A 25,054-nucleotide genomic window follows, 5' to 3' on the forward strand; every position below is an offset into this window, starting at 1 on the left:
GAAAACAGTGGGTGAAAGTTTTGTAAAATTTAATAATTACTAAAGAACTACTTAAGGATTTTTAAGACAACATCTATTACAACTGGTATTTGGCTTTTCAGTTAGAAATAAGAAAAATTACGTGATTCAGTGCTTCTGGAAATGCAACCCCTAAAGGAGTGCAATAGGAGATGAAAATTCTTTTTAAAATATTTTGTTACATCAAAAAATTTTGAAACTAAATTTATGAGAGATGTTTTTTCACTTCTCAGTTAGATGTAAAGAAATATTTGTTAGGGGATGGAAGTTGCGATGGAAATATCTCCACAAGAACGCAAAAGGCAAGGTTAACAAAAACTTTGAACTCCAGCTACCAGTATCACTTTTTGATCAGAAGTACATTCAGAAAAGATAAGGCTTATATGGCCTTAATTAGTGTGAAAGGCTTAGGAGGTGTTGCAATTTGTGAACAGCATAAAAATTCGACGAAATAAAAACAAAACAAAAATCTCTGCAGACCATACAGTTTAAACGAGTAAATCAGTGGGCGCTAAGCTAGTATACACATGAATGTTAAAATCTTATGTTAAAGATGAGACATAGTGAATCAAGTATTAATGTTGATACTGAGTACAACATACGTTTTATATCTTGAGGCTGCATAACTCATGGCTTGTAAATTACTCATACTCAATTCATCTCGTACAGTATTTGAGAATGTGAGGATGTAACGACTTCCAAAAACCTTACACATAATTTCGAACCTTTTTTGAAATTTTTTTCTCTCTAACATCTTAAAAAAATAGAAAAGAAATAAGTTTACTGCTCACTACATTTCTGCTGTTCATGCATAGGACTTCAGCATCAGGCATGACATTTTAATTGATTACTTCTTTATTACTAACTCTATTTGCAATACTCTTTTGCAGGCATTATCAGTATCCACATAATTATATCACTGAATGTAGGCCTAACCGCAAAATTGTAACTACCACTGAATGACACCCAATTCAGGAAATATGGAGTCATAAATATTGAAATGCATGAAAAGCTAGCTTTTCTTAAAACTGAGTGCAATTTACTCAGACTATACTCATCCAGAGTTTGATAATGAGGACACTTAGCGACTTGCAATAAACCTTAATTTCTAATTTCCCATAAATTTTTTTCGTTTACAGTCCCAAAAAAATAATCACTTACTAAATGTTCGTTATAATGGGGTAAAAACTTCAGGCACCAAACATGACATTTGAATTTATTAGTTCTTCACTACTAACTATATTCGCTTCTCATTTTGCCAGAAATTTTCAGATATGCTACTGACGATACTGAGAATATAGTGTTGTACATCATATATTTCATACATTAAATCATCTGTAAAATCATCATATGTTTGAAGCTGTTTTACACATGGGAGCTCAATTCCTTAAAGAATCATAGATGAGGTTATAGGTTTGTGCACAAGGTATGAACGTTCTTGAGCACTGTACATTACCTTTTCAAAAATCTCAGAAAACTTCCCAGTGAAGCAGGTAATTATTTATCAATAAATATGTAAAGTTTTTGTCAACTAGAAAGGCTGGTTTGAGTGTTGTCTTACTCTGAGAAGGTACTCTGCTGCCTTCTTCTGATCTTTAAACAGACCTACCCAGGAATTTATAGGGAGACCTACAGTTCATGTCCAACTCAGCCTTTTTCCCATTAACAATCACTGACAGCGGTAAGAGAAGTGAAAAGTGACAGATACAAATCCTACGACTAACAGAATATTGAACCTAAGAGCTTCGGATTAATGGTCTGGCACTTCTTCACTGAGCCTCTTTGAAAGAAAATCTGATAATAGCAATTTTTGGTTTTTCTGGAAAACTACTTTACAGAGATTAAATACAAACAGTTAATTGATGCACTTGTAATCACTTTACAGTGACACAAATAAGTATTACATTTACGAAACTCAAATAACAAGGCAATGACTTCAAAAAAATTCTGAACATCTTAACACTATAATTTTAAAGTTTTCTGATATGTGAAACTCTTGATATACGTTACCACTGACTGACTGTATAGGTTTTCACATGTTCTACACAAATGATGTAACCTTCAATATACATATTGAAACGTGTCTGATAATGCATGCCATGAGTTACACTGTCTCAAGACACTTTCTTCTGAGTTCAACATCTCAGTTGTCATGGGGGAATGCTGACTCAGTTTTTGAGTTGGACAGAGGGGAGGACAGGAAGATGTGTATGGCTGCATAGTTGCATATTTACTAGAGTGGAGTCAGTTTTCTGAGCAAAATGGAGTTAGTGCAAGCAAGGCCAGCCTTAGCTAACACGGGACCATCTGCATAATTTCTTGCAGGGGGCTCTCCCGCATCTGCCCCGACCCCCACCCTCCTCCAACGTGGCATATACCTTCATCACGTTCAAAAGAATTCTAAGTTTTCTCATTGAGATACCACCAATATATCAGGAGATGTCACTACAGCAGACCTACTGTTGTAATAGGAAAATAATTAACCAGAGAAGTAATCTTAATGGGTATGGTAACTACTAAAATGTTAATAATAGAAACTAACTTAGCTATGAGAATCCTTCCAATTTAATTAAATCCAAAGTCAAATAAGGTTCACAAGTATTATTCAGAATATACACTTAAATGTTTTCATCACATGACTGTGTTCTATATTTACAAGAAATTAAATGAGATGTAGGTTATGAACACTAAGCATTTTCTGCTTTACATACTTTACACAAAACATCTTTTCCTTGCTTTCTGACGAGAAAATTCATCAATAATATCTTCATAAATCAATTTTGAAACCACACTGTGTCCCAGTGGAAGTATGTCAAGGGAAAGCAGGTGTTCTTGCGAGATGATGCTTTGAAGTAATTCTTGATAAGCATTAAACGTGAAAAGCTCCTTTCAGTGGAGGCAACAAATCACTGGCACAGTTAGTATAATTCTGTTGGCAATATAACTGGGAAATGGGTTTGCAATGTCATTCTTGTAGTTCAATATTAACATAGAAGTTTTCACGTCCTCAGGCACAATTTCTCTGAACACTTTGATTTCTTTCAAAAAATCTGATAGAGCAATGTCTTTTGAACAGTCACCATTTATGTTTACACCTAGCTCTATCTGAAGGTTTTTACATAGCATTTTCAATTCTTCATCTGGCATGTATTTTAAACTTTCACAGCAAGTGAGTGTGCTTCGCTCTTTTTTTTTTTTCAATTCAACAGTGTTGTTGCTCACCTCTAGAAGGGTATCTCTGACTTCTTCTGTCTGGTACCTCGTAGCTTTGACACTATCCACCCTACTTTCCCATCGAGTATCTGAAAGCTTCTTCTCTGTTAAAGTTGGTATACTTTTTAATAAGATTTCCCACCTCTGAGTGGATGCACTCAAATCAGTGTATATTCTTTCAATTACCGAAAAAAATGTGAGTGCTTTTGCAGTAGATTTTGCTGCATCTGATAATACAAGATTAAGACTGTGGCTGGCACATGACGTATAAAATGCTCTTGCATTGCACTTTAGGATTCTGATGTGAACACCACTTCCATAGCCTTTCATATTTGCGCCATTATCGTAGCTTTGCCCTCACTAATCATGAATTTTGTGTCGTAGTTGATCTAGTCGCTGCAAAAGGGTTTCAGTCAAACTTTCTCATGTTGTCAAAGAGATGTCCTGAATTCGAAAAAGTGTTCTTCCACAGTCACTGCGTCTTCTGCTAAATTTACAAACATAACAACAAATGCCATTTGTTAACTGTGACTTGCATCAGGAGTACAATCAAGTATGGCAGAAAAATATTTACTTTCTTTTACAAAATTAACAATGCTGTTTTTTACTTTATTGGCAAGCAAATTTATGGGTTCAGTTTGAATGTTTTTCTTAAATGTAGGCAGCATTATCTAAGGAGTACAGCAACCTGGTGCTATATTTAGGTTAAAACCAAGAGTTGAGATCGTGGTATCATGAGAAAACCGAGGAGCTGACAGCACCAGCCATAGGGGACCAAAAAACTCTGAAGATGGCATTAACAATAGCCGAAACGGGTAAATAAACAAATATTATTGCGATCTCGACTGTTAGTTATAACCTGAATGTTTATGCAAAATAATAGTCATGAATTTCTTGAGTTTTTACCCGCCTTAAATGTTCCTGCAAAACAGTGTCAAATTCTGCTATCATTTCGATCAAACCAAGAAAATTACTATTATTTTCTTGATAGAGCTTGTCGCTGGTTCCCTTGTGGGCTATATTATGTTGAGCAAGGTGCCTTACGGTGAATACCATTCTTTTTAGAAACTGACGCCAATGTTCCTTCTCTCTTCCAGTAGTTCTAGGTCAATTTGATCAACACCACATTTTTCTTTCAAACATATCTTACATTCTATCAATTTTTGTTCAGTTTATGTGTTTAAATGATTGCTCCTGCTCTTGAAACCGATTTCTTAAATGAACTCAATCACAGAGTTAATCACTTGACAACCTGTTTGAAGGAGATAAAGGAAGTTTACAACAAAAACAGAAAACCTTTGTCGGTAGATTTCGGATACATAAGCCCATTACGATCCTTTTTTCTCCATTTGGTAAAGGTCTTACATAAAAATCAGCTGAAAATTTTCTTCTGTTCTTATTTAAGGGATACTCAAAATTTACAATTTTAGAAGGGCCTTTCTGTACAGATTCATTTATCATAGAGGATGTTAGCGTATTATACAAAGTGCCTGGTTTCGAATTTGTGATTATTTCACAATTGCTACTACCAGGCGTACCTGAATAGGAGATAACAGAAGGTCCACATTTCAGTGTTTCATGTTCACTTGTATCTAAAGCACCACATGATGTGGGGCTACCGTTGATGCCATCGTCCTTTAGGCAGACTTTAATCTCGCTGCCTGAAGTTGTTAGTCGAAGAAATTTTTCGAAAGCGCCTTTTGGTGAGCTCAAAAATTGTTCATGCTGTAGCACTTTCTTGACCTTTCAAGCACCAGAATAGTATTTTCTACATCTGTCCCTTTCACGAGACATTTCCGTGTTGGCACTTCAACCTTCACAGGACATGCAAAAACACTGTATCTTCACACAGAGTGCATACACAACACGTGAAATGTTGTGAACTGGAAAAGTACCTTACGTTTAAACTGACGACAATGAACAAATTCTGTGAGGAACACCTGCTGACGGAAAAATTCTTGATTGTTAGCCACAACAATGAGTAGAGAGGGACTAGAGAGTCACTGAGAAACAATGCCCGCGTACCTCTTATTTATGCATAAGAGCAATATTCATGTGATGACTATACATGTTACTACAGCGAGTCAGTATCTTAGCCCCTGGTTCCCTCGACTCCAATGCAGGCATGATTTTCTGAGATGTACTCCAGTGGCCATAGTTGTGTCACAATGGGTGTATAATAGAATTACATTACATTAAAAGTATTTTATAAAACACCTTATTTTATTTGTTTCAGGTTGTTGTTGTTGTGGTCATCAGTCCAGAGGCTGGTTTGATGCAGACCTCCATGGTATTCAATCCTGTGCTAGCTTCTTCATCTCCAGATAACTACTGCAACCCACATCCATCTGAATCTGCTTAGTGTATTCATCTCTTGGTCTCCATCTACGATTCTTACCCTCCACAGTGCCCTCCAATACTAAATTGGTGATCCCTTGATGCCTCAGAACATGTTCTACCAACCGATACCTTCTTGTAGTCAAACTGTGCCACAAATTCCTCTTCTCCCCAATTCTGTTCAGTACCTCCGCATTAGTTACGTGTTCTACCCATCTAATTGTCAGCATTCTTCTGTAGCACCACATTTCGAAAGCTTCCTTGTTGTCTACACTAGTTATTGTTCATATTTCACTTCGATACATGGCTACACTCCATACAAATAGTTTCAGAAAAGACTTTCTGACGCTTAAATCTATACTCGATGTTAACAAATTTCTCTTCTTCAGAAACGCTTTCCTTGCCATTGCCAGTCTACATTTTATATCCTCTCTACTTCGACCATCATCAGTTATTTTGCTTCCCAAATAGCAAAACTCACCTAGTACTTAAAGTGTCTCATTTCCTAATCTAATTCCCTCACCGTCACCTGATTTCATTCGACTACATTCCATTACCCTCGTTTTGCTTTTGCTGATGTTCATCTTATACCTTCATTTCAAGACACTGTCCATCCCATACAACTTTTCTTCCAGATCCTTTGCTATCTCTGACAGAATAACAATGTGATTGGCAAACCTCAAAGTTTTTAGTTCTTCTCCGTGGATTTTAATTCCTGCTCCAAATTTTTCTTTTGTTTCCTCTACTGCTTACTCAGTATACAGATTGAATAACATCGAGGATAGGCTACAATCTGTCTCACTCCCTTCCCAATCACTGCTTCTCCTTCATGCCCATCGACTCTTATAACTGCCATCTGGTTTCTGTACAAATTGTAAATAGCTTTTCGCTCCCTGTATTTGACCCGTGCATCTTCAGCATTTGAAAGAGAGTACTCCACACAACATTGTCAAAAGCCTTCTCTAAGTCTACAAATGCTAGAAACGTAGGTTTGCCTTTCCTTAATCTATCTTCTAAGATACGTCATAGGGTCTGTATTGCCTCATGTGTTCCAACATTTCTACAGAATCCAAACTGATCCTCCCCAAGGTTGGCTTCTACAAGTTTTACCATTCGTCTGTGAAGAATTCGTGTTAGTATTTTGCAGCTGTGACTTATTAAACTGATAGTTCGGTAATTTTCACATCTGTCAACACATGTTTTATTTGGGATTGGAATTATTATATTCTTCTTGAAGTTTGAGGGTGTTTCGCCTGTCTCATACATCTTGCTCACCAGATGGTAAAGTTTTGTCAGGACTGGCTCTCCCAACGCTATCAGTAGTTCTAATGAAATGTTGCCTGCTTCTGGGGCCTTTTTTTGACTTAGGTCTTTCAGTATTCTTTCAAATTCTTCACGCAGTATCATATCTCCCATTTCACCTTCATCTATATCCTCTTCCATTTCTATAATATCACGCTCTAGTACATTGCTCTTGTATAGATCCTCTATATACTCCTTTCACCTTCCACATTCCCTTCCTGGCTTAGAACTGGTTTTCCATCTGAGCTCTTGATATTGTTACAAGTGGTTCTCTTTTCTCCAAAGATCTCTTTAATTTTCCTGTAGACAGTATCTATCTTATGCCTACTGATTTATGCCTCTATATCCTTACGTTTGTCCTCTAGCCATCCCTGCTTAGGCATTTTGCACTTTCTGTCGATCTTATTTTTGAGACATTTGTATTCCTGTTTGCCTACTTCAATTACTGCATTTTTATATTTTCTCCTTTCATCAATTAAATTCAATATCTCTTCTATTACCCAAGGATTTCTACTAGCCCTCATCTTTTTTCCTACTTGATACTCTGCTGCCTTCACTATTTCATCTCTCAAAGCTACCCATTCTTCTTCTACTGTATTTCTCTCCACTGTTCTTGTCAATCGTTCCCTAACGCCCTCTCTGAAACTGTGTAAACCTCTGGTTCTTTCAGTTTATCCAGATCCCATCTCCTGAAATTCCCAGCTTTGCGCAGTTTCTTCAGTTTTTGTCTATAGTTCATAACCAATAGCTAGTGGTCAGAGTCCACATCTGCCCCTGAAAATGTCTTACAATTTAAAACCTGGTTCCTAAATCTCTGTCTTACCATTATATAATCTACCTGAAACCTTCCAGTGTCTCCAAGCCTCTTCCACGAATACAGCCTTCTTTCACGATTTTTAAACCAAGTGTTAGCTATGATTAAGTTATGCTCTGTGCAAAATTCTACCAGGTGGCTTCCTCTTTCATTCGTTACCACCATTCCATACCCATCTACAGTTTTTCCTTTCCTTTTCCAGTCCCACATGACTATTAAATTTTCATTTCCCTTCACTATTTGAATAATTTCTTCTATCTCATCATACATTTCTTCAATGTCTTCGTCGTCTGCGGAGCTAGTTGGCATATAGACTTGTTCTACTGTGGTACGTGCGGGCTTCATGTTTATCTTGCCTACAATAATGCATTCACTATGCTGTTTGTAGAAGCTTACCTTGTGCTCCCATTTTTGTATTCATTACTAAACCTGCTCCTGCATTACTCCTATTTGACGTCCTCCTGAGCAGTCCCTGCTCGGAAATGCGAAAGGGGGACTATTTCACCCCCGGAATATTTTACCCAAGGAGACGCCATCATCATTTAACCATACAGTAAAGCTGCATGCCTTCGGAAAAAATTGCGTCTGTGTTTTTCCCTTGCTTTCAGCCGTTCGCAGTACCAGCACAGCAAGGCCGTTTTGGTTAATGTTACGAGGCCAGATCTGTTAGTCATCCAGACTGTCGTCCCTACAACTACCCCTGCCCCCTACAAGCGCGTAGCCCTGTGCGATTGCACCGTTTGCACATGCGTAAGGCTGACCCTGAGTGCAAGGTACATATTCATGGTTCAGGAGTCACCAGCAGATGTCCTGAATGTGCAGCAATGAAGAGCAAAACTATGTTTCATGTTATAAGTTTTCTAGAGCAAGTTTTGTGTAAATCAGAAACTAGTTTACAAAAGGACCAAACGAATGAGGCAGTGCAGTTGTAAAGACACAGACTCCATATTCGGGAGGACAGTGTTTGCTCTGTCCAGACATCTAATTTAGGTTTTCCTAAATCATTTCAAGTAAATGCTGGGATGGTTCCTTCATCAAGGCCACGACGACCAGCCGCCCCATCTTCATAAAGGCATACTTATATATTCTGTGTTTATATATTTCTGAGCTAATTATTTTTATCTTATTTCAATGGCAGATCCTGTATCATTGTAAGATGATACCTGGATGACTTTTAAATCTTCGTACCCGTGCGCTTTCAAATAAATATGTACCGTAACAGAATATAGCATTTCCAGCTAGATACGAGGTCAAGTATGCGAGTGCGAAAATCCGTCGAACAAACACGCGTAATACCGCTTTTGCTGGAAACTGGCGTCGAAACATAGAGTTAGACCGAAGCGACTCGAAGATTGCTATTTTAAATAGCGCGCGCTTCTGTTTCGGTCGGTGTAGTGGGGGGCGAAGAGAGACAGTGTCATCTGGCGTCTCTTCAAAACACAAGGCTTCGCTCCTGTAGAATCAGTGTGCGTGTAACCAGCAGCAGGGACGGTGTGCGTGGAAGTGGGTGTGTGACGTGAGATTCGCTGGGTGCTTTTTCGCATCCGATCTCGCAAAGCAATAGTAAACGGTAGTTAATTTATTTAATTTAGTGCGACAGTACACATATTAGGCAGGTGAGCGGGAAGTCTTATCGTCAGCATTACTCAGAAGAAAAGGATTTTGTTTAATTGTCAGACATTTCTTAATTGCCTGTGTGTAAATTGAGAACTATTCTAATTTCCGCACCTATTAACAGCATGGTTATCAACAAAATTTGTTGCATTGGTGCCGGGTACGTTGGTGGACCCACCTGCAGTGTTATAGCGTTGAAATGTCCAAAAATCAGAGTCACCGTAGTTGACAAGAGCACGGAGAGAATAGCGCAATGGAATTCGGAGAAATTACCAATATATGAGGTAACTTCAAAATTTTAATGTTTTTTGTTAAGCTGTAGCATTTGAGATGTGTGCGCTGATATTTATATAACCTAATTTTCTCACAAACATATTTTGTTTATTATCCATAATTAATGTAATAAAATTTCTTAGATGCATGTTTACAGGCCGTGTTAGGTTTCCTATAAATAAAATAAATCTGCATTCTTCTATTATGATACGTTCATTCTGTGTAAACGTGCTCCAAATTTCTTGTTATTCATTAGTTTACACACAATAAAAACTGAGTGTACCAGATCCCCGATTAGTATTATTGCCATTTTTCAGGTGCAAAAGTACTATGATGCTATCGTTGTTGTAGTTTGAAGCAGTAAAGAACACTTGGCTGCTTCTTCCAAGATCCCCAACACTGCTACTCCTTAAAATCCCACAGAAGAGGAACTACAAACTTATTTGTATTATTGTCAGACAGAATAAAATTGATGCCCTGTAATTGAAAATCTGTTTCAGTACTCAAACACACTAACAGCTGAACATTTAGTTGCAGGTTTTGTACTTGGAATGTAAACCATAAACTGATTTTCAAAAGTAAGTGTGGGATGCACAAGGGAAACTTTGATCATTCTTGTTTGGGCTGTTGTCACTGATATTAATTCTTTGTGTGGATTTTCAGTCTTTCCGACTCATTTGGTTAGCTGAGTAGTTATTCTCTGAAACTGAAATGAGGGGAAAGATTGTGTTCCAATATAAAGTGCTAATGTTTTGTTTCCTTAAAATTTCTGTTGTATTTCACATGACCATATTTGTTAAAGAACTAGTACTTTAGGATGCGTATTTAATTCTATTTTTGAGATTGTGCTCTTGAAGAAATGCTAGTCCCAAGTGACTGTCTTACAATTCCGATAACTTTTCAATGACCGTAAACATGCTTGTCCTACAATTTCCATTGGGCTGATTGATCAGAAGAGTTAGAGTAACGACTACTGGTGTAGGTGCCTACACTGGTTTTTGGGATAGTGCAATTCTTATAAACTTTTTTATTGGAAAGATTATGAAAAACAGATAGCCCACTTTTATGTTGCTTGCTAGATATTTTTGCCTCCTGTTTAGGTCATCTTCAGAGCAGCTAGTACAATCAACAAACAAGATTAGGTTCCTATTATTATTATTATTATTATTACTACTATTTTTCTTTTCTTTCCTACCAAAGCAATGTTAATTTGACAATCCTCGCCAATAAACTAATCACACGGCCACATTACGCCAACTTCTAATAATGTGTAAGGTAGTGCATAGTTGAAAATAATATTGTAATTGACTATTTTTATATGAACTTTTCTATTGTCAGCAGTGTAGATAAATATGTACAATGTGTCAATGTGCTTTCTTGTGGCTGATCTGCAACAAGAAATAGTTCTCTGTTGTTGAAAGGAAGGACCAACTCTGAGTTTCTTATTATTGTATCTGTGATTGGATTGAAATTCTTAATGGCAAGCGAGTGCAAAGGAAAAAGTTTCAGAATGGGAGTCATACTGGGTGTTGGGGGAACGTAATGATGATGATGTGGCAGGTGACTCCATATGTATGCAAATGGAAGGAGAACAGATCACTGAGATCTTAGTTTTGTGTGTATGTATTAACTTTTGAAATATAGGTTATGATAACACTGATCTGTAATGTAGCTCAAAATCTAGATTAGGTTGGAAAGTGACAATTTGGTTGCATGTTGGCAAAGCTAGCAAAGGTGAATACGAAATTTTTGATCTGGTGAAATACTGATCTGTAGTGCCACCGGAGGTCTAGGTTAGGTTGGAAAGTGACAGTTTGTTTGTGAGCAGGCAAAGTGATATATTGAACACAGCAGTTAATGTAGAGCAGTCACAAAGGTACAAACAGACGGGTTAAAGAAGATCAAAGTTATTACAATTGTCAGAACAGCAAATTGCTTTGTAAATGAGATGAGAGTTATGCTTAGGATGGTCATAATTTACCTGGTGAGTAAGTTTCATGATGTATTTCATGTGTTTGTAAAATATACAAACTGAACAGTAGGCATCTACTGTGAACCAGTCTAATAAGGTGTGGATGCATTGATGTGAATGACATTGCATATGTGTAACAAATTAACAACTGTCACGTTTTACATAAGTGTAAATAAACATAATGGAATGCAATTCATCCCTAAATTTTTTTTTTTGAAGATTAGATGATGACTTTTTAAACTGTTGAAACTGGTTGTCAATAATATATGTTGATGAATGCGATCTTGGCTGTAAAATGTTTTTCAAGCTAAATTTAGATCACTCCATACATTTTCTCAGTATGAGAAACTTCAATGAAATATAAAGGCCTCTGAAGGTGTATTCATATGTAGCATGACAGCTGTTTCTCATGCAAGTACTGCTTTTTGTGCGTTGAAACAATTCAAATCTTCACTGGTTTTCTGCAGTTCAACTTTATCGTGAAAGTTCAGAGCGTGATATCATACCATAAATGGGGCATGGATGTATATCTACCCATGTGTTACAACCATTAATAGTACTTTCATAGTGAGAAACCACATTCAATTGTATTTCTTTTTGGTATGTCATTATCTTTGATCAAATGAAGCTACCAATACCAGATGCTGGCTTAGTCCCATGACATGATGATGATGATGATGTGTCACTTAACGGCAATATGTATGTGCAAATAGGAAGAGAACAGAATAATGATTTTTTAGTCTTTATATTACTTTTTGGTATGTTGGTTGTGGGACAGAATGATTTGTCCTGAGCTAGAGAGGGGCATAGTAGAGGTTGAATTGGTGAAGTGGTATCACAAGCTTCAGTTAATAATCTGTTGTCTTTATCCCATTATTTACACGCCACACAGTATTTTCCAGGATCAAAATGATCTTATCAGATGACAAGGGACCATTGAATTGGCAACAGAGTAATGTGAAGTTCCCAATAGATACATCTTTGATGTTTTCATCCTGTTTTGACTATGTTTGTATTTCTAATTAATAGACTACCCTAAACTGCAGAACTCTAAAAATTGACAGGCTTTGAGTGGCCAAGAGATGAGTTGGGTCAAAGACATAACATCCTCGGATTTGTTACTCACACTAAGATTATGGATGAAGCGCAGCTGTTACAGTTTTACTAACTTTTTTATATCTTGTAGTCGTCTCAAATTATCAGCCTAGTAACACCACTATAGAGATGCAACATTTCAAAATGTTTGTTACATACAAATGAGAAGTACCTTGCTTCTCATAACATTGTATTTTGTCATTGGTAATGCTTGGTCAACAGCTTAGGTTGAGATATGGAATAGTATGTTCTCATATATAGACCACTGTACAATTGCAACTTCCCAAAACTTGGCCTTCTGCTCAAACATCCAGTTCCAAGCAAAATCACTGTGGACAATGATTCTTGTACCAGCATCACTCTTAGCTAACTTGGGATGTCAAATTGGTTTAGACAGTTATCTACATAAGAGAGTTAGTTATAAGTCTAGTGGTAAGTGTAAGAATGTTAGCATTGTTTGTGAAGTTTATATTACTTCCTGTTCAAATGCTTTCAGAAATAATTGATGAAAACTGCCATAATTTTTCCCTTTTTATTCTACTTAGTATCATGAGTGCCTCCTCCTCCTTCTCTCTCTCTCTCTCTCTCTCTCTCTCTCTCTCTCTCTCTCTCTCTCTCTCTCTCTGTCTGTTTCTCGATGGTCCAGGGCAATATTTAACATTATACTAATGCAACATAATGCATAGACTAATTGTCACATTAAAATCTTTGCAGCAGATGTAGCATATTACTGGAGTGCATTGTTCAAAATAACTTTTTCTGTGAGGAATCTAGCAGAAAAAATTAGTTTGAAGAATTAAATGGAGGAGGAACTGTTATGTAACAAAAAAATGTTCTCAATCTTGTTGGTGAGTTATACATATGGATGTTCACGGTATTCCATTTCTTTTATTATTTTACAGCCTGGTCTAGATGATGTTGTAAAGGAATGCAGAGGACGCAATCTGTTTTTCTCCACTGACATTGAAACTGCTATCAAAGAAGCAGACCTAATATTTATTTCAGTTAACACACCTACAAAGACATTTGGAAATGGAAAGGTAAGATTCCTATTTTACAATTAGTAGTCATAAATATTGTCCACACTCAGATGGTTGCAATTGCCTCTTGGTCCAATAACAAATCTTCTTTGAGTGTTTTACAAGTGTTTGGTTTGCAGCCAAACTGTCAGTTTACATATACTGTATTTTGATAACTTACATTATCTCAGATGTTAAATACAGATTGTGATGCTTGCTCTTTTTACTCGAACCAAATGGTATGGGAGTGATATGTTTCATAGAACACTCAGTTTTGATAAGCTGCACCAGAAGAAGAATGGACTACTGTGTGCACTGATCTTTCATGAGGTTTTGGGACAAACAGGTATACCAGTGTACGTAAAAATGTATCATTGTGTCAACAACACAGGATATGGCAGCAAGAGAGGGGAAGAAAACCAATGTGCACTCCGTGTGCATACCGGGGGGAGTCATTCCAGATGTGGAAAGGGTCCTTCCGGATGCCATGAAGGGTACAGGGTGCACCCATCTGCAGGTGGTCGCTCATGTCAGCACCAATGATGTGTATCGCTATGGATTGGAGGAAATCCTCTCTGGCTTCCGGCAAGAGGGATGAAAGCAGAGCTCACCATCTGCAGCATCGTCGACAGGACTGACTGCGGACCTTTGGTACAGAGCCGAGTGGAGGGTCTGAATCAGAGGCTGAGACGGTTCTGCGACCGTGTGGGCTGCAGATTCCTCGACTTGCGCCATAGGGTGGTGGGGTTTCGGGTTCCGCTGGATAGGTCAGGAGTCCACTACACGCAACAAGCGGCTACACGGGTAGCAGGGGTTGTGTGGCGTGGGCTGGGCGGTTTTTTAGGTTAGATGGCCTTGGGCAAGTACAGAAAGGGCAACAGCCTCAACGGGTGGGGGGCAAAGTCAGGACATGCGAGGACCAAGCAGCAATCGGTATTGTAATTGTCAACTGTCGAAGCTGCGTTGGTAAAGTACCGGAACTTCAAGCGCTGATAGAAAGCACCGAAGCTGAAATCGTTATAGGTACAGAAAGCTGGCTTAAGCGAGAGATAGATTCTGCCGAAATTTTTACAAAGGTACAGACGGTGTTTAGAAAGGATAGATTGCATGCAACCGGTGGTGGAGAGTTCGTCGCTGTTAGTAGTAGTTTATCCTGTAGTGAAGTAGAAGTGGATAGTTCCTGTGAATTATTATGGGTGGAGGTTACACTCAACAACCGAGCTAGGGTAATAATTGGCTCCTTTTACCGACCTCCCGACTCAGCAGCATTAGTGGAAGAACAACTGAGAGAAAATTTGGAATACATTTCACATAAATTTTCTCAGCATGTTATAGTCTTAGGTGGAGATTTCAATTTACCAGATATAGACTGGGACACTCAGATGTTTAGGACGGGTGGTAGGGACAGAGCATTGAGTGACATTATACCGAGTGCACTATCCGATAATTACCTCGAGCAATTAAACAGAGAACCGACTCGTGGAGATAACATCTTGGACCTACTGATAACAAACGGACCCGAACTTTTCGACTCTGTATGTGCAGAACAGGGAATCAGTGATCATAAGGCCGTTACAGCATCCCTGAATATGGAAGTTAATAGGAATATAAAAAAGGGAGGAAGGTTCATCTGTTTAGCAAGAGTAAGAAGGCAGATTTCAGACTACCTAACAGATCAAGAAGAAAATTTCTGTTCCGACAATGACAGTGTTGAGTGTTTATGGAAAAAGTTCAAGGCAATCGTAAAATGCGTTTTAGACAGGTACGTGCCGAGTAAAACTGTGAGGGACGGGAAAAACCCACCATGGTACAACAACAAAGTTAGGAAACTACTGCGAAAGCAAAGAGAGCTTCACTCTAAGTTTAAACGCAGCCAAAACCTCTCAGACAAACAGAAGCTAAACGATGTCAAAGTTAGCGTAAGGAGGGCTATGCGTGAAGCGTTCAGTGAATTCGAAAGTAAAATTCTATGTACCGACTTGACAGAAAATCCTAGGAAGTTCTGGTCTTACGTTAAATCAGTAAATGGCTCGAAACAGCATATCCAGACACTCTGGGATGATGATGGCATTGAAACAGAGGATGACACGCGTAAAGCTGAAATACTAAACACCTTTTTCCAAAGCTGTTTCACAGAGGAAGATCGCACTGCAGTTCCTTCTCTAAATCCTCGCACAAACGAAAAAATGGCTGACATCGAAATAAGTGTCAAAGGAATAGAAAAGCAACTGGTATCACTCAACAGAGGAAAGTCCACTGGACCTGACGGGATACCAATTCGTTTCTACACAGAGTACGCGAAAGAACTTGCCCCCCTTCTGACAGCCGTGTACCGCAAGTCTCTAGAGGAATGGAAGGTTCCAAATGATTGGAAAAGAGCACAGGTAGTCCCAGTCTTCAAGAAGGGTCGTCGAGTAGATGCGCAAAACTATAGACCTGTATCTCTGACGTCGATCTGTTGTAGAATTTTAGAACATGTTTTTTGCTCGAGTATCATGTTGTTTTTGGAAACCCAGAATCTACTATGTAGGAATCAACATGGATTCCGGAAACAGCGATCGTGTGAGCCCCAACTCGCTTTATTTGTTCATGAGACCCAGAAATTATTAGATACAGGCTCCCAGGTAGATGCTATTTTTCTTGACTTCCGGAAGGCGTTCGATACAGTTCCGCACTGTCGCTTGATAAACAAAGTAAGAGCCTACGGAATATCAGACCAGCTGTGTGGCTGGATTGAGGAGTTTTTGGCAAACAGAACACAGCATGTTGTTATCAATGGAGAGACGTCTACAGACGTTAAAGTAAGGATCCTTTATTGTATGATTACATGATAGCGGAACAAACACTGGTAGCAGTTACTTCTGTAAAATATCTGGGAGTATGCGTGCGGAACGATTTGAAGTGGAACGATCATATGAAATTAATTGTTGGTAAGGCGGGTACCAGGTTGAGATTCATTGGGAGAGTCCTTAGAAAATGTAGTCCATTAACAAAAGAGGTGGCTTACAAACACTCATTCGACCTATACTTGAGTATTGCTCATCAGTGTGGGATCCGTACCAGATCGGATTGACGGAGGAGATAGAGAAGATCCAAAGATGAGTGGCACGTTTCGTCACAGGGTTATTTGGTAACCGTGATAGCATTACGGACATGTTTAACAAACTCAAGTGGCAGACTCTGCAAGAGAGGCGCTCTGCATCGCGGTGTAGCTTGCTGTCCAGGTTTCGAGAGGGTGCGTTTCTGGATGAGGTATCGAATATATTGCTTCCCCCCTACTTATACCTCCCGAGGAGATCATGAATGTAAAATTAGAGAGACTAGAGTGCGCACAGAGGCTTTCAGACAGTCGTTCTTCCCGCGAACCATACGCGACTGGAACAGGAAAGGGAGGTAATGACAGTGGCACGTAAAGTGCCCTCCGCCACACACCGTTGGGTGGCTTACGGAGTATAAATGTAGATGTAGATAAAATGTGCCAGGCTGGCACTAAACAAAGAAAGGATTGGGGAGAAAGAATGGATACTTTATCTCCATCTCCAAATGATAGCCACATCCCTTGCAAAATTCATGTGAATGGAATGGAGGGAATGGACAAACAGAAACCTGGCACTATAAGACTGCTGCTCAACTGAAGTTAAATTTAGATTGTCTGCTAAAGAAGCTAAGGCAAGAAACAGTCAGCCCAACAGAGAAGTATATAAATGACAGCACTGCATATACTGTGCAAAGGACTGAACTTTGTGGGACTTCAAAAGCACCAGTAGTAACACATTATACATGGTCCTGTCACATTAACACTATCACCACCTATGTTAAATGTCAAGAGACAATGACGACTCACAGGTGGCAAATGGCAGGTTATCAGGGGGATACGGAAAACAGTGCATTCTTTGTCATAATGTGTAATGTGATTGACCCGACAGCTAAAGGGACATGATCATTGGCTTTTGGGCCTAAGGTGGAAGAGTATCCAAAATGTCTAATTTTATGAACTTCCTGTGTACTGGCATGTTTAATGCATACTGTGGACAGCAAAATGTGCAACTGATGAGCAACTAACTGCACAGATGAACCAAGGGGCTAACAATAGTCTCTCATCAATGACCATTCAGCAAGTGTTGCTGCATATGGGCCTACATCTACATTCACACTCCGCAAGCCACCCAACGGTGTGTGGCGGAGGGCACCTTACATGCCACTGTCATTACGTCCCCTTTCTGTTCCAGTCGCATATGGTTCGCGGGAAGAATGACTGTCTGAAACCCACAGTGCACGCTCGAATCTCTCTAATTTACATTCGTGATCTCCTCGGGAGGTATAAGTAGGGGGGAAGCAATATATTCGATACCTCATCCAGAAACGCACCCTCTCGAAACCTGGACAGCAAGCTACACCGCGATGCAGAGCGCCTCTCTTGCAGAGTCTGCCACTTGAGTTTGTTAAACATGTCCGTAATGCTATCACGGTTACTAAATAACCCTGTGACGAAACGTGCCACTCATCTTTGGATCTTCTCTATCTCCTCCGTCAATCCGATCTGGTACGGATCCCACACTGATGAGCAATACTCAAGTATAGGTCGAACTAGTGTTTGTAAGCCACCTCTTTTGTTAATGGACTACATTTTCTAAGGACTCTCCCAATGAATCTCAACCTGGTACCCGCCTTACCAACAATTAATTTCATATGATCGTTCCACTTCAAATCGTTCCGCACGCATACTCCCAGATATTTTACAGAAGTAACTGCTACCAGTGTTTGTTCCGCTATCATGTAATCATACAATAAAGGATCCTTCTTTCTGTGTATTCGCAATACATTACATTTGTCTATGTTAAGGGTCAGTTGCCACTCCCTGCACCAAGTGCCTATTCGCTGCAGATCTTCCTCCATTTCGCTACAATTTTCTAATGCTGCAACTTCTCTGTATACTACAGCATCATCCGCAAAAAGCCACATGGAACTTCAGACACAGCAAGCACCTGGTTCAGGCACCAATACTGACTGCTGTTCATTGGCGATGCAGGTGGAATTTGCATGCCAGTATCACAACTGGATGTCCACTGAGTTGCGACAGGTGGCCACTTCATATGAACTATGTTCTATGCACCATTGGACAGATGGCTGTTGGCGTTTATGGCATGAAAAGTCTGAAAGTAAACTCACTGCAACAATCTTTGGAAAGGTCCAGGAAGACAGAGGGAATTCATTGTGTGATTTCATCATTCTGAAAGGGACATTGGATCAACACAATTATGCACCTATCCTCAGGCACTATGTCCACCCCTACTTGCAGTTTGCTTTTTCGTGGCACAATGGCATGTACCTGCAGGACAGTGCAACATGTCACGCAGCTAGCAATGTTCACGTGTGATTCAAAGGGCACCAGGATCTAGGTCTACATCATACTTTGCAAGCCCCCTAATGGTGTGTGACAGAGGGTACTTCTGATCCCCCTTCGCCTGTTCCACTCGCAAATGGTGTGAGGGAAGAGTGATTGCCGTTAAGCCTCTGTATTATCTCTAATTTCTCCAGTTTTCTCTTTATGGTCATATCACGAGATGCATGTGGAAGGATTTCTTCTCCTATGTATGTGCAATACATAACATTTGTTCACATTCAGTGTCAACTGCCAGAGCCTGCTCCATTCATCAATACCTTGCACGTCATTCTGCTATTCGATAATGTCATCTGGCATTGCTACTTTCCTGTAGACAGTCCTATCATCTGTGAGCAGTCTTAAAGAGCTTCTGACCCATTCCACTAGGTCATTTATATACACTGTAAACAGTAATGGTCCTATTACACATCCTTAGGGCAACACGTTGAGTTCTGTCCGCAAGGAATTTCTTGAATCCATTTGAAAATTTGGTCCAACATTTGATAAGCCCATATTTTTTTCACCAACCAGCAGTGTGGGACGGTGTTAATGCCTTTCTGAAGTCAAGGAACACATCGTCAACCTGAGCCATTGTCAATAGACTATGGATCTCATGGAGAAACAGAGTGAGCTGAGTTTTGCAAGATCTCTGTTTACGGAATCCATATTGATTTTTTATGGAGGAGATTTTTATTTTCCAAAAGTGTCATAATTCTTGAGCATAAAACGTGTTTTGTAATTCTAAAACAGATTGTCAACAATATAGGCCTATAATTACATGCATCTGTCCTAAGGCCCTTCTGAAAATGGAACTGACCTGTACCTTTATCGGATCGATAGGTACCCTTCTTTACTCCGGCAATCTACGATAAACTCTTGCTAGAAGGGGAGCAAATTCTTTTGCATGATCTTTGCAGAATCTTATAGATATCTCATCTGCTCCTGATGTCCGCCTTCATAGCTCAGTGGTCAGCATGGTAGAATGCCATGCGAGGGGCCTGGATTTGATTCCCAGTTGGGTCAGAGATTTGCTCCACTCGGGTACTGGGTGTTCTGTTATCTTCATCATCATCTCATCCTCAACGACAAGCAAGTCACTGAAGTGGCACCAACTAAAAAGACTTGCACCAGATCTAGGTGACGGGAGGCCCTCGCCCATTTGATTTCATTTGCTCCTGATGCCTTTCCACTTCTAAGTGACTGTAATTGTTTTTCTAATCCACAGTTGGTTATCTCAATACCTGCCATATCGATGTCCATATGGTGATTGACAAGAGGGACCTTGTTACAATCTTCCATGGTGAAAGCATTTTAGAAGACCAAATTCAGCATTTCAGACTTCTCTCTGTTATCTTCCATTTTAGTGCCAGTATGGTCACGGAGTGAATGAACAGAGGATTTTGAATGACTTATTGATTTTTACATAAGATCAAAGCCTCTTATGGTTTTTACTGAGATCAGTTGCCAAAATATTACTTGCAGAGCCATTGAACGCTTCTCTCATTGCTGACTTCATACTCATTTTAGTTTCATTCAGTTTTTGTCTGTCAGCTAGGTTTTGACTTCTCTTGAAAGAGTGACGAAGCTCTCTTTGTTTATGTGTCAGTTTTCTAACATGGCTATTAACAATTATGGATCTTCCCAATCCCTTAAAAACATGCTCAGAACATACTTGTCTAAGGCATATTAAACAGTACTTTTGAATTTTTTTCCATTTGTGCCTCACATCTTTGTCTTCATCACTGAATATTTGATGCTGCCTACTCAGATACTCTGCAGTTTTTATCCTGTCACTCTTGCTAAGCAAAAATATCTTCCAACCTTTCTTAACATTCGTTGTAAAACCTGTGCTCATAGTTGCCATCACAGTCTTATGGACACTGATACCTTACTCTGTGTTAAGTGATTTGATAAGTTCAAGTCTGTCTGTTGCTAGGACACCTAAGACTCACAAGATGGTTCTCTACCCATCTGCTCAAAGTAATTTTTGAAATCGATATTCTAATAATGTCACACAAATCCTAGTCAATGACACTAGTTTTGATAGCATGACTCTCTCACTGTATACCTGGCAAGTTGAAGTCACCCCCCATTACTACAGCATGATCGACGAAATTATTAACGATATTCTGCAAGTTCTCTCTGAAATGCTCTACAACTACAGAATTCTATAAAAGCATCCAATGGCCATTTTTGGCTGACTTATGATGCTTAACTTCACCCAGATTAATTCACATTCAGAACCCATAATGACCTGTCTAGATATTACTGGGTTCTTTACTGCAATAAATGTGCCATCACCATTGACAACTAACTTATGATAAATATTCCAATCTGAAACCAGGTTTTTGTTGCTATTCAACCCCCACCCTTCCCTCCCCGGGGAGCTCATGGTTCTTTCGTGAGTTCGAGCATGGGACCCCAAGCTGTTGCAGCCTCTTCTTCTCTGCACCCCTCCCTCCCCATCCTCGCTCCTTTCCTGCTGCCCCTTACTTCCCCTCCTTCAGTGCTCTTAGTTATGTCGACCTGGGGATCCATGTGGTTTTCTGTATTTCTTGTGGTTTCGTTTCTCTTGCCTTTTCTCTTTCATCATTTTTGGTGTTTTCAGGTACCCCCTAGGTGTTTGACCTCCACTTCTAAATCTTATGTCCTTAGTGTGAGTCATTTGGGAAAGAACTCCCTCTGTAGCATCTACAGTGTGGATTTGTCTCTCCCCCCCTTCCCCCTTCCTTCCCCACCTAACCACCCTTCGCCCTGCTAGGTCACCAGCACATGCAGCTAGTCTGTATGGTGGGGCTGTTATGTTCTCATCTGGCTGATCCTACTGACAACACAGGGATCACACTACTGATGCCTGAGCTGTTGGCTTCCCATATGTGCCAAGGAGTGGTTGCTTGTCATCCAGGAGCATCATAACTACTGGCAATGGCCACCGTGCCAGGTGGCCTTTGCTGTGGTGGGTGGTGCCCATGAGGAGAGCCTCTGAGCAGTGTGGGTTGTTATCAGGCAAGATGCTTGGCAAGTGAAGCATATCAAGCTGCAAAAATCTGGCCATTCTCAAACTGCCATCTCTTCTATTGGTAACGGATCATTGAATGCTGCTTCTTAGGACTCTGCAATCTTCCCTTCTCTGGCTGCCCTGTGGGAGGAGGGCTGGGCTTGCGTTTGGGATGAAACATTTTCCCCAGTACCTGGTCTGTACTAGGATGGATGGGGACACATTCAATGCCACAAAGCCATTGTTTTTTGTGAAGAATATTGAGGACAAGTTTGGTGAACTGAAGTCTCTCAGTAAGATGCATCCAGTCTGCAGCTCTTTGTGCTTGAGATCATCTTGGAAATGTCCCAGAGTCTCACCAGTCTTTGAATATGGCCCAGGAAGTGATTTTTCATAGGGATCTCATCCTTCAAACTGATCAGGGACTTTGGGCCAAAGTGGGCTGGAGCGATGCACCGTTCATTTTGCTCAACATGTGCAGAAGGATAGTAAAGACAACTGCGCTGACACTGGCGCCTTTATTCTGGCCTTCTTGGGAGATACCATCCTAGAGCTGGTCAACATTTTGTATTATCAATGTGATGTAAAGCCGTACGCCCCGCTACCTGTGATGCTGCCAGTGTTTGCGTTTTGGTCATATGTTTTCCTGCTGTGTGGAGGTTGTGGACACCCACCCTTGTTCGGTGCTGCTGGTGGTAGGGTTCCCTCCCAGGACACCCCCCCCCCCTCCCCCCTTCCCCCCTCCGCCCTGTGTCTCTCAGACTGGAGGCCTGATACAACAATTCGGCAATGGGACACACAGTCCGTGCGCCCCAAGATCGCCCACTCTCTTTCAGTTCTGGATCTTGCAGAAGCCTGCTCTGCCTCTGTGCCCTGCCCTCCTCAACCTCCAAAAGAGAAGTAGTAGGAGCATAAGTCCCAGAGCAAGCCCCTCCCTCCATGCCGGTGCCTCTGGAGTTACCATCTCCCCCTCACAACTTGAGTCTAACGTCTTATTTCTGGATGTCATCACATCATCGTTGGTGATGGATAGTGATCCAGTGGCATGATTTGCTCCAACCTATTTACCACCCATTTTCATACCCACTCTGTGATCATTCAATGGAACTATACTGAAGCACCAAAGAAACTGGTATACGCACATGTATTCAAATACAGAGATATGTAAACAGGCAGAATACGGCACTGCAGTTGGCATTGCCTACATAAGACAACAAGTGTCTGATACAGTTTTTAGATAATTTACTGCTGCTACAATGGCAGGTTATCAAGATCTAAGTGTGTTTGAATATGGTGTTATAGTCGGTGCTTGAGCGATGGCACACAGCTTCTCCAAGGTAGCAATGAAGTGGGGATTTTCCTGTATGACAATTTCATGAGTGTACCATGAATATCAGGAATCCAGTAAAACATCAAATCTCCAACATCGCTGCAGCCAGAAAAAGATCCTGCAGGACCGAGATCAATGATGACTGAAGAGAATCGTTCAATGTGACAAAAGTGCAAACCTTCTGCAAATTTCAGTGCTGGGCCATCAACAAGTGTCAGCGTGCAAACCATTCAATAGAACATCCTTGTTATGGGCTTTCGGAGCTGAAGGCCCACTCATGTACCCTTAATGACTGCACGACACCAAGCTTTACACCTCACCTGGGCCCGCCAACACCAACATTGAATTGTTGATGACTGGAAACGTGTTGCCTGGTCAGATGAGTCTCATTTTAATTGTATCGAGCAGATGGATTTGTACAGGTATGGAGACAACCTCATGAATCCATAGACCCTGCATGTCAGCAGGAGACTATTCAAGGTGGTGGAGGCTCTGTAATGGTGTGGGGCATCTGCAATTAGAGTGATATGGGACCACTGAAATGTCTAGTTATGACTATGGCAGGTGACACATATGTAAGCATCCTGTCTGCTCAGCTGCATCCATTCCTGTCCATTGCACACTTCGAAGAACTTGGACTATTCCAGCAGGACAATGCAAGCCTCCACATGCCTAGAATTGCTACAGGTGGTTCCAGGAACACTTTTCTGAGTTTAAACAGTTTTGCTGGCCACCAGACTCCCCAGACTTGAACATTTGAGCATATCTATGATGCCTTGCAACATGCTGTTCAGAGGAGATCTCCATCCCCTCGTATTCTTACGGATTTACAGAGAGCTATGTAGGATTCATGATGTCAATCCCTCCACCACTACGACAGACATCAGTCTTCTCCATGCCACATCATGTTGCAGCACTTCTGCATGCTTGCAGGAGCCCTACACGATATTAGGCAGGTGTACCAGTTTCTTTGGCTCTTCAGTGTGTAATGGATACTACTGTCTTGTCTTCTACTCGGCAACTTTGGGTCGTTCTCCAGGAATCTCACTGTACTGATACTCACTCACTGTCTATTCATGAGTTTCGTGCTTTCTGTTGGAACTGAGTTGGTCTTATGAGGATTTCTGGTGGCGTCTGCAGGTTGGTCCATATGGATATTGATAGTACGTGAATCCCAGTTCGTATCACATTGGAACCAGTTTCTTTTTGGGTGCACTTGGACTTTGCCATCACAGTTTGCAATCTCTGCTTTCCTACTGGCTGGCAACCTACATCTGATACCCTAACTGTCCTCCTTCAGCAACTCCCCCCTCCTTTCCTCCTCGTTGGGGATTTTAATTCCGATCACCCTCTGCGGAGCTGTGCTTAGTCATCTAGGTGGGGGGCCCCTCACTGACAAGTGTCTTGTAGGCCACAACCTGTGCCTTCTTAATGATGGTCCCCCTTTCCATTTTAGTGCTGCATGTAGCACTTTCTCTGCCACTGATCTTCCGCTCTCTTCCCCATCCCTTCATCCTTCCTTACACTGGTCACCACAGGATGACCTCTGTGAGAGTGACCAGTTTCTGTTGATTCTCTTCCTCCCTTCCTGCCTCCCAATGACTCGGTTACCCCCCTGGGCTTTCCATCATGCTGATTGGCCTCTATATACCTCGTAGGTCATGTTTCCATCGTCTTTGTCAGGTT

The 25,054-nt window shown here is 40.5% G+C and overlaps 1 protein-coding gene across 2 annotated transcripts in view; it reads left to right on the forward strand.

Moving 5' to 3' along the window:
- The first annotated feature begins 9,155 nt into the window (after positions 1–9,155).
- Positions 9,156–25,054, forward strand: part of LOC124612692 (UDP-glucose 6-dehydrogenase) — a 101,732-nt gene continuing 85,833 nt past the window's right edge. For both annotated transcript variants that reach the window (XM_047141034.1, XM_047141035.1), the window contains exons 1-3: positions 9,156–9,300; positions 9,423–9,582; positions 13,541–13,678. In XM_047141034.1, coding sequence (XP_046996990.1) covers positions 9,424–9,582; positions 13,541–13,678 — 297 coding nt within the window. In that variant the 5' untranslated portion in view covers positions 9,156–9,300; position 9,423. The remainder of the gene's footprint in view (positions 9,301–9,422; positions 9,583–13,540; positions 13,679–25,054) is intronic.

This window comes from Schistocerca americana, chromosome 4 (genome assembly GCF_021461395.2).
Source record: "Schistocerca americana isolate TAMUIC-IGC-003095 chromosome 4, iqSchAmer2.1, whole genome shotgun sequence".
Lineage (NCBI taxonomy): Eukaryota > Metazoa > Arthropoda > Insecta > Orthoptera > Acrididae > Schistocerca > Schistocerca americana.